General features: G+C 36.9%; 1 protein-coding gene across 1 annotated transcript in view; it reads right to left on the bottom strand.

The window, feature by feature from the left end:
• Positions 1-943: 943 nt before the first annotated feature.
• Positions 944-11,022, bottom strand: part of LOC104602859 (dolichyl-diphosphooligosaccharide--protein glycosyltransferase subunit 2-like) — a 34,162-nt gene continuing 24,083 nt past the window's right edge. The window contains exons 10-19 of the mRNA XM_010266717.3: positions 10,071-10,140; positions 9,069-9,173; positions 8,835-8,924; positions 8,601-8,749; positions 7,537-7,648; positions 7,370-7,453; positions 2,208-2,288; positions 1,906-2,130; positions 1,386-1,508; positions 944-1,263 (exon numbers count right to left, since the gene is read on the bottom strand). Coding sequence (XP_010265019.1) covers positions 1,147-1,263; positions 1,386-1,508; positions 1,906-2,130; positions 2,208-2,288; positions 7,370-7,453; positions 7,537-7,648; positions 8,601-8,749; positions 8,835-8,924; positions 9,069-9,173; positions 10,071-10,140 — 1,156 coding nt within the window. The 3' untranslated portion in view covers positions 944-1,146. The remainder of the gene's footprint in view (positions 1,264-1,385; positions 1,509-1,905; positions 2,131-2,207; positions 2,289-7,369; positions 7,454-7,536; positions 7,649-8,600; positions 8,750-8,834; positions 8,925-9,068; positions 9,174-10,070; positions 10,141-11,022) is intronic.

The raw sequence follows: 11,022 nt of genomic DNA, 5'->3' as shown, positions 1-11,022 counted from the left end.
TACTTATACGTTATACCTCCCCTGTCCCTCGAGTTTGAGGTTTTGACCACCAAACCAAAGGGGGACTTGTTAATGGACGAGAAATTGATAAACTACTCTTACTGATCAATATTAGTTTTGCACTAATACCTCAAAATATAAATGTTAACTAAATAAAGTACCCTTATTTATAAACACCAAATACAGCTACCATCTTTTTTGAAAGATGAGCTTATATTATTGCAGCTGGAAAATCATTAGTTTGCATGGCTTCCGAAATGTTGTTGATCCGGAATGTTGGATCATTCAGCCGTTGATCCGGGCAACTGGTTCCCCTTTCACTCCTGACACAGTCCTCTGCCAAAAATCATTGATTTGGTCAGTAACCCACTGACCCAGGAGGTTGAGCCATCAACCCATTTGACCTGGCCAACAGTTTTTTGCAATTTTTTGTTTAATTATTTTTATTTTTGTTTGTATTATTTTTTTAAATTACAATGAATCATTCATTTGGACAGAATAATCGAACCACCGACCTAAAAACCAGTAACCAAAGCAGTTCCAGTTCCAGGTTGGATTTTAAAACATTGATAATTTGAGTTACAAGCAAAACCAGCATCCATCTTAGTTTCGTACCATCTGTCACGAAAGCCGGTGAAGTACCAGTGAAATAGTGAACAAGTAACTCGACCACAAGCCACGAGTGGTGAGTGGATAGGCATCCGAGCTGAGGTCTAAGTATTTGACTAAACTAAAATTCCAGGGGATAGGCATCCGAGCTGAGGTCTAAGTATTTGACTAAACTAAAATTCCAGGGGATAGGCATCCGAGCTGAGGTCTAAGTATTTGACTAAACTAAAATTCCAGGGGATTGCTAGTCCACCCCATGTTCCCATCTGAGAACAAACATCAATAACGTGATTCAATTCTACACTTGCTACAAATTCCATAAACAAGGCCAATGTAAGCTATAATCTTCAATATCAACTTTAAATCACCCCCTTTGTCTATTCTCCTTCAAGAGTTGAAATAAAAACACTTTTTTTCCTGGAAATTTTCATTTTACTTCTACAGATTTTTTTGGACCAGTTTTACAGAGGAAAATTCTGGCAGCACTAGAGTTAATTTAATTTCTAAGAGGCCCTACAACAAAATTTAGTAGTCTCACTAAGCAGATTTCAACTTGGCTGATGTCGAGGCAAGGTAAGAGAGAGTCCGATGTCCCACAAACAGCAGGAAGGCTCCCAAGAATCCGAGTAATTTCAAAGTTGTGAACAAATTGAACTGTACAGAATGGAAACGTATAAAATAAGTATAGCTGCAGATTGAATAAAGAAATAGAGGACTAAATAAACAATTCACTAGTTAATAATAATCTACTAAGAGCAGGGATTAAATGAGAGAACCTTCAACCAGAAAAGCACATAAAGTAGCAAAACCGCCGCAATGCCAACATGGAAGAGGATGGCAAATGTAGCTGGTACCGCTGATCCTGGGAAATTTTTTAGGTTCACCCCAAGACGTAACAGCTGCCAAGCAGATAAAGATTTAGTAATATCAATCAAACACGAATCACAAAAACCTTGAGAATAACATGATTGTTACATGCTAAAAAGAGAAATAATGCATATATTATTTCCAAACAACTTAGCAGTAAATTGGCAATAAGTTGGTGAATAGAGAATCATATAGTCTCATCAATTCGGATCAGCTCAATGTTCGCCTACTTCCATGTTAGCATTTAAACTTGATAAACCCATTCAAATAAGTCATGCTAAACGGATTGTCAAGGAAACTCAGCCTCATGAAATAAAGGATGGAGCCTATAACATGATTTGAACTCTCTTATAATATAAGAATTTGAAGTTACTAGTGTCCAAGAATGCTTGGTGGGATAAATGCACCTCCTAGATAACAGAAACTTACTCCTGCTAAGAATCCAATTAGTGGTAAAAGTGTAAGAGCCAAGAAGGCAAGAGAAAGATCCTGTGGCGGACGCTTCTCAGGTAACCTGAAGATGTGGGTTATCTCCTGTTTGGGCCCATATCTCATGTAAGGATCAGCAGGTTGTGGAGGAGGGCGTTTAGCCTTTTCTGGTGCCTCTGGTAGATCTAAATCAACATGGCCTAGAGCCCATAAGAACGAGTTCTCCTGCAAAAAATTAAGACAAATGATCAGTGATTCCTATAACTAAATACAAAGGAAAACAGATAAATGCCTTGTTTTACCATCGAAGCATCGCCAATTGTGAGTTGAATGTCATATCTTCCTGATAGGTAGTACAATCTGTCCACCAGACCAAGAAAATCCTACAACGGGAAGCCATTTACAAACACTTGTGAGAACATCTGAAATATATGGCCAAATGAATAAGTCGTTCCAATTGAATTATGCACAACCATGACCTCTCAAGGATGTAAAGATGCACCAATAATGATGGTGATGATAAGAACACCAACAACTACATTTGAAACCAAGTCTTGCATCAAGAGATTCAAAATAAAATAAAAAACAGAAACTATTTTATGCTTTATGAAATATAAATTACATGGCTTTTATAATTAATTTCTCAAAGCAACCACCAGACACAATCATTTGTGCTTTTCTAGTGGAAATCAAAAGTATCCTTAATTATCTTTTTTTAAATTTAACTTCCAAAAAATTGTTCTATTAAATACTTGCTTTTCATAAACTCAAGTACTCAACTCAAAGATTATTTTGTTAGATGAGGATTCTCCAACCCAGTTTTGCAATAGAAGCAACATTCGGTGATTCCACGCTTTTTAGCCCTAAACCATCTTGGAGCACAAAGAGTTTTCCAGCTCACCAAAGGAAGCAGGGATCGGGACCCATCCGTACCCCAGAACAAATCTCTCTGCAGTTTATTTGGATTATTGGTCATTGATTTCAGGAGCTTGTAATGCCCCATTTGGAATTGAGGTATCATTGCCACAATAACTTTAAGAAGGATTCTCCCAGCAATGAAGGGTGTATTCCTTTTCTATCGAGCCAATTTAACTCTAATTCTTTCTTCCAAGTTTTTAAAGGTTTCCTAAGTTACCCCCTCAACAATATTTGGGCCACCCAAGTAATTTTACTTACAAGATTCAATTGCAATCTTAATCATTTTTGACAAATTTTTTTTTGCAGCCACAATGGAAGGTTCCTTGAGAAACGAAGAGTTAATTTCTGAAAATTTGGTCTTTGACCCGAGGCTTTAGCATAGCTTTTCAGAATTTCTGCAATTTTTTGAATTTCTGACACAGTCGCTCTAGTAAACAGGAGACAATCTTCAGCAAATTGAAGAATGGGTATCTTGGGGCTATTTCTAGCAATTTTGACACCAAAAAAAAGTTCTTATGCCATCAGATTCATTACAAATTTGCCTAGTGAGGGCCTCGCTACAGAGCAAAAATATAACAATTTGCCTACTAGCAAAAGAACTTTATATAATAGCTGACCCAAATGAATACCCATAACCCAACCCTTTTTACTTGACGTAATGGGTGACTAATGGATGGGTCCTGTGGGTTGGGTTAGAAATTGCCACCACTACAACCTGTGAATCTCCTTTGATTGCTAGTCTTTTTTACCAATAACTCGTAACTTTCAATAAGAAAGGAGAAATAGATACAGAGATACAAATTTAGGGGAGATAAACTCTCCTAACTCCCCCACCCAAAGACAAAAAAATAAATAAATAAATAAACAAAGAGAACAAGATTACAAGAGAGCCCAAAACATAGTCCCTAGTCACCCCTTGTTTGGCTAACCCATCAGCAAAGGAATTAGCACTTCCTTTTACCCAGTTCAGCTTCACTTCAATATCCTTGGTCAGCCACTTAAATTTCCTCTTCCCATTGCTGTAGTTTCATAATCTTTCAGCCAGCCCATTACCAATTTAGAATCTCCCTCTATAACCAGTTTGGTGATGTTCAATTCATTAGCCCTTCGATCGCTAGTCTTTCAAAGCCAAGAAATCTTATTTTTCTGATCCCTTTGGAGTTTCTCCAACCAATTGGGCCTGAACCCATTTATAAATTTCATCTTCTCTCCATCTCACCACCTCCTTTAATTTCCTACTTTCCTCCCCACTACCCAACACCCGCTCTTTCCATCCTCCAACCCTCTCATCCTTCAGTTCCTCCATTCAAAAATCAGCCATTCAATAATAATAATAGTAATAGTAATAATAATAATAATAATAATAATAACAATAATAATAATAATAATAATAATAATAATAATAATAATAATCCAATCATCTATCCATTTGCACTTCGTCATCAATCACCTTTATATGAGTACAGAACTACACTCACTTGCTCATGTTCCTCAATCCCCTTGTCTCTTCACTCTTCATCATCCTCACCATTCTCATTAGGATACTCATAAATTGGTCTAATATTTTTTTTTTCTGATAAATGGTATAAAATTTATATTAGAATTCAAAAGGAGGGTGAGGAACCCTCAATTATGGATGACAAGCATGCCTTTCTATGATACTCAGAAATTAGTTTAGTATGGTATCTTCTCCCTTGACAACCTACACAGCATTTTCTGTTTGGTTTCCTTGCATTTAGTCTCTAAGTATCTACCTTTTTTTTTGATAAATGAGTATCTACCATTTTTTGCCACCATTGAATTGACCCCAACTCCCCAAAAGCCATTCTTGATGCCCCGATAGAATCACAAGTCTCCTATCTGATAATTATACAATATCATCAGAGGACCTTTCCTAAAAAACTTCCAGGTACACCACAATCAAAATAATTCAGCAAATCACTAGAAATTTTATATGGAGTATAGCAGAAAAGATAACTTAATAGATTGGGAGTCTGTGTTTAAGGCCAATTGGAAGAATGCTAGGGCCCTGGGGCTGGGGGTTTGGAGATTGACTGATTGAGGGACAGGAGGATCTCTTTCTTAAATAGCTTAGGAGATTCCCATTGGGACCTGGTTCTGTGATCAGTAATAGCCTTGGCATAAATGCAAAAGAATAGGATGTGAGACTATCTACAAGGGCCATGTTACACTGGGTCTCCTCTCTCCATGTTTTTTGTCAATAGCCATGACTTCTATTAAAACATAATAAAAATGTGTACATATATAAATCCACCCAGTTAAGAGATAAGGTATTACCTCTCCCTTTACATCGACACTTTTGCAATTCTGTACCCAAAACATTTGTTCTCTCCTCACTTCTTGCTTAGCTAAATAGTCAGTCATACAATTAGCTCCCCTTTGGACCCATTGCATCTTCACTTCCATACCCCTAATTGGACTCTTGTAACTGCTTCTCCATCTTGTAACCACTCAACTACCAAGCTAGAATCTCCTTCAATAATCAACTTAGGCACATTCATTTGTCTTGCCCTTTTTACTCCTTCCAAGACAGTCATAGTTTTAGCTCTGAAAGAGTCCCCTATACCAATTGGTCCTGAGAACTGGGGGTGTTAATTGGACCGGATTTGGTCCGATCCAATCCGGTTCAAAATGAGTCCATTACAAATGGACCAGGTCCAATCCAATCCGATGAATACTTTGGACCATTTTGAACTGGTCCAATTCAACGTTTGGACCGTCCAATCTGTTCAAATTGGTATTAATTTGGATTTGTCCCAATCCAAACCTGATCCATTGGCACCATATTCTTATCATCTATCAATGAACTGAATGTTGGTTAAATCTGACCAAATCCAATATAAATCCATTATGGATGGACCAGGTCCAGTCCAATCCAATAAATACTTTAGACCATTAAGCATGGACTGGTCCAGTTCAATATGTCTTATTGGTCCATCCAATCCGTCTAAATTGATTTTGATTTAGATGGGGTCCAACCCAAAACTGGTCCATTGACACCCCTACTGAGAACAGTGCCATAATACAGCCTTCATCATTTCTGATACACCTTCTCCTGAGGATCCTGGGTTTCCTCTACTGCTTCCATTAAAATTTAGTTTCGTAAATTCCTTCCTCCAGTGGTATCCAACTTCTGCTCGTTAGGTATTTACTTGATGATGAGTCCACCACTTCCTAATTATGTCATTTGTTGAAAATTGAGAAAACGTCTCCATTGATTTCACAAATGCGCCACCCTATTAGAGAGTCTATCATTGCATCCTACTACCTTTTCCATAGACATTCTTACATTTCTTTCTTCTTAGATTCTCCAAATTATAGCTGCCCTGGTGCATCTCCACATTATCCTCCCCCTTTTCTTTAGCCACTTGAAAGTTGTGGGGTAAAAAAAGGCTCTGCATACTAGAGAGCGAAGCCTACCTGCATCCAACAAGGAGAAAAACCAATCCCAAATGCAAGCAACAAATGGATTAACAAGGAGTGGGCACAATTGTCTAAAGACATATATTGGTTATATTGTTCTTTTGGTTTACCTCCACCCCATAAAGCTCTTTATGGATAGTTATTGCTTCCCTCTGTAACTTGCAAGTCCAGAAATTTATTATTTTGCCTAACTATTTCCCTTTATTTAAGTTCCTTTATGCTTTCTCAAAAAAAAAAAAGCCCCTTTATTATCAATAAAAAAAAGGAGTCTGACAGTACATAATAAATTAAAGTATGTTAGAAAGCAATGCTAAGGGTGCATGAACCTTCCCGAACGTGCTATAGAAATGGCAGGGCCCATGTAAAGACACACCAAGAGATAGGAATGGAAACAGGGTGGGTTCAGGGCAGGGACCATACTCCCCATCCACGACCCTAACTTTGAAACAAATCTCCGTCCCTGAGTCCCATCCCTATCGGGGATAAAAATGACCCTTCATCACTGATCCCCGTGAGAGAGGGGTTATCCACTGGGGACCCAAATCTCTGAAATTTTTAAACTTTTTTTTTCAGAAAATAGATTTACTTAAAATAAGGGTTTTTTGAATATAAAAATATTTTAAATATATTTTGATATATATAATATAAAAAATATTATATATTTATATATTTAATATGTAATATATAATCAGGTTCGGTGGGGCAGGGAATTCACTCCCCATCCCTTGCTACTCTGTCAGCAAGGAGATCCCAAAAGGAAATGATAGAACTCATAATATGATTAATGTTATGCACATATAAAGGAAAGAAGATTCAAACTGTAGCATCAGAATGAGTACAAGTGTTGGAAGCTAAGAATTCCAACATTCATACCAAGTAAAATCAAGTGTCTCTGCACTGAATGTTGCTAACAGGATATTTATCTTGAAGGGGTAATCTAAGATTCTAATTTGCATATCCATGTATCTATAAAAAAAAAATTGCATATCCATGCATCTATCAAAAAAGCTCGCATATCCATGTATTCATTTTTAAGAAAAGTGTCGAATAATAGTTGCTGAACTGAATAACCAATCACCATGGTTAGTTGAAGAAACTTAACTAGGATTATCTCAAACTGTTTTCCACTGTTTCCCAACACAAAGATATGCTCAACTTTGCTTTCGTGTATCAACTTGAGAAATGCCTGCATATCAAATAAAGTTCTCAATCAAACTAATGCAGGAAAGAAGATCTTAAGGTTGCATATTTAGAAAGTTGAGCACACACCTGATGTGGCTTAAAGGCATTTCCAAGAGGAGTAGTCATTTGAAAGGATAGACGCAACTTCTGCAGATGATTCGCTGATAGTGATACTGCAGTTTCTCCAGAGAAATCTAGCCTGAATGAATCAAATGTATTACCAACTTCGTATTTCAGTTACTGGTTAAAGTTTCTGAACTCAGAATGATAATAGAACCAATAACTAATCATTGATCTTATTAAGAAAGATCAAGTACATGACAAAGATACAAGCAGAATTGTAAGTGGATGGGTTGGTATTTAATATATTTTTATGATTTCTTAGTGTAATATTTGAAGAACATTTTAGACAGTTAAATGGACTTGTTGGCATGTCAGCAATTAAGGAGCTTATACCCTACTTAATTTCTTATTCACAAATGACAAATTGAAAAGCAACTCAGTTCTGTGAATTCAGTTGTTATCAATCTGCCCCTAAGAGCTTCCTCTCACAACTCAAAGTATCAATTCGAGGTGAATCATGAATGCCAGAAAAGATTCAATAGGACCAAATACTCATTTAACATCTGAAGTATAAACACCAACTTGAACTTAAAATTTCTCAACAGTGGAGAATTGCAATATGTCAAATGGACAAGAGCTTGATAGGGAAACCTGTAGAGAGTCAAGGTCCAATATATCAGAGAGTTCAACCACTTTCTAGCTTATCAAAATATGAACGGCTACATGACATTGATAGAAATTTCATACTGTAATAGTAATCTGAGAAACCCTATGGACCTAAGGCAAGTATTCAGACAGACAAGCTTCAGAAAAAAATCATGGTTATGCAGATATTCTGGAAATTCCTTTAGGGTAACTTTGGAGATATCAGCAGTCAAAATGTTGTAATGGAGATTGGAGTTTTCTGTTTTCTGGAGGTTTTCTCAGTTCATTGTAAAGTGGGGATTGGGGGGTGTTATCTTGTCACCCCTTTTATACTGTCTGCCTTTTATATTTTATTCATAAATTTTCTTATTAAAACATTAAAGCATTTCTATATGCCAATGACTCAAGGATAACATTTACTCTGCAAAATAAGCATAACTTACTTTTGTTTGGTCTCTATGCTCCCAACATCACTATCCAGGATAGTAATTTCTGCACTGTCAATTTTAATTAATCCTGTAATATATATTGGTACTTGAGATTGGCCTCCAGTGGCATACATTTTTTCATTATCAGGATCATGATGCACAACCTGTAACATTTAGAAGATGCCATATCCAAGATCAAAGCCACAGAAAAATCAGTTCCCAAATGACAACAGAGAAAAACAAGATTACCTCAAAAACACATATGTACTTCCCAACATCAACAGTCTGTGGCAAGACATCCAAGGAATGGACTGAGCTTTCAGGGTCAAACTTGAGTTCCTGTAGTGCATAGGATTAGAGACATCAAAACAGGGGAAGTTAATAATATATTCAAGAAAAGATAATAACACATATAGGGTAATACAACAATATGAAAGCTACACATTATGTTTAGATAAACCAAAAGCATATGCAATTTAGCACCTGGTTCTCAACAACAGAGGTTTCTTTTGAATCAGATCTGAACACACGGACAAGTCTCACTGTCAGAGGAGGTGAATTGGAGCCCAGCACAGTATTGACCTTAACCTGACAAGTACAAAATAGATAAACCAGAAACATGTGAAGATGAAATTGGAATTGAAGAACTGTCGGACTGTCTCTCAATCAAAGCGAAGGAATCTGCTAGAATTATTTTCTTTTTTTTTTGCTTCCCTACCCAATGAAATAAGAAAAAAACATAATAGTAAAATTAAGGTCAACCACAGAAAAGAGAAATAGACGAACTACATAGCTGGAGTATCAAGGCCTAGGAATCAAGATGCAGTGAAGCATTGTAATCAAATGACTTGCGCCTTCAGCTGTGGTTATTACTTATTAGTACGAGCATTCTTTTTTTAATAGGTAAACAATAGTTATAAATAAGTGAAAAGTATTTTATTGATAATAAATTTATTAGCATATAAAAGTGAAACTTTGCAAACAAAAGAGGATGATATATCCTCTAAAAACAAGGTCTGTCATAAAAAAATACAAAATGACATATAATGATTTAAACTGGTCATCCAAGCCTCATCCCGACTAATTATTACTGCCTCATGGCTACAGTAATCATGGTCATCATTCCATTAGTTCTAGTGCCACACCATTGACATACCTAGAATCCTTTCTCATAGCCTCAATCCTAGACTTAGTTGGATTTCCTGCTAACACTTCCAAGATGCACAGTGCAAACCATGATCATTCTGTATGTTGTTATTTTTGGATCCTAAGCAATCTATTTGATAAAACATAAATAGACTATTTTCTGTCTTGTAAGGTTCTCCAGAAATGAGTAAAGTAACAGAAAAGATGTAGCGAGGTAATGTAAATATAATTAACTTGTGTTCTTCTACATATAATAATTGTAACAGTATTGCAAAGAAAAAGTTGTCATGGAAACTGAAAACTCATAAAAAAGCATTACAATGGCAAAAATATGCAAACCTTCAGATGGTCGTTTTTGGTCAATGAAAGAACAGTAGCTGGAAGTGATAAAATCAGTGGAATAGCAACACTGTATGATAAAGGAAAATTCTGTATCAGTTCCCAGTCAATGAAAAGAGATATAAATTAATTACAAGCTTGTTCAATATTGTTTCAATGGTTTAAGTAGTGGTGGCAATTGGGCAGGTTGGGTTGGATTTGGTTTGGGTTGAGTTTCAACCCAACCCATTTAACCCGCCAACCCGTTAATGACCCAGTTATATAAAATTAAATGGGTTGGGTTCAACCCAAACCCGCTTTAACCCAATTCAATCCGCCCAAACCCATTAATCTTATATTTATGCACTTAAAACAAAAAACTAACTCCTTTTTAACAAATAAGTTAGTCATGGCTTAGTGGTAATAGTAGTTGCTATTTACACAAGTGGTGAAGGTTCAAATCACATTACATGCATGTTATTTTTATACAAGCAGCAAAGCCATTTAACTATGTTCGGGTTTCGGATTTGATGAACCACATAGGTTCAAACCGGTCAGACCAACTTGAACTATCTAATTGGATTGTCTTCGAGGTAATCACATCAAGTTCAAGAGTGGTTGAACCGTTTAGATCCGGATCAATCTGGTTGGACTAGACCCTGCCCGAACCGGTTCAGTCCGATTGGACAGGTACCGAATTCGGGTCGGGTTGTATGGATATGAACGAAAGTGGACGATCCAAACCGAGCAACGCAAGCAATGTGGTTTAGGGTTCGAACACCACCCGACCTGACCTGTTTCAGATTTGGGTCGGACTGTCTGTGTGGATAATGGTTGGACCAGACGACCCAAACCGGGAAAAGCAAACAGTACCGAGCAATCCGATCCGAGGTCTATTTCGGATTCAGGTCGACATAGATGGGTATATGTTGGATCGGGCCAGACCGTGTTGAGCTGGTCCGGACTTGGGTCA

Source organism: Nelumbo nucifera, chromosome 1 (assembly GCF_055504915.1).
Source record: "Nelumbo nucifera cultivar China Antique chromosome 1, China Antique-T2T, whole genome shotgun sequence".
NCBI classification, from domain to species: Eukaryota; Viridiplantae; Streptophyta; class Magnoliopsida; order Proteales; family Nelumbonaceae; genus Nelumbo; species Nelumbo nucifera.
The sequence above is the reverse complement of the archived record's forward strand: the minus strand, read 5'-3'. Positions and strand labels throughout refer to the sequence as shown.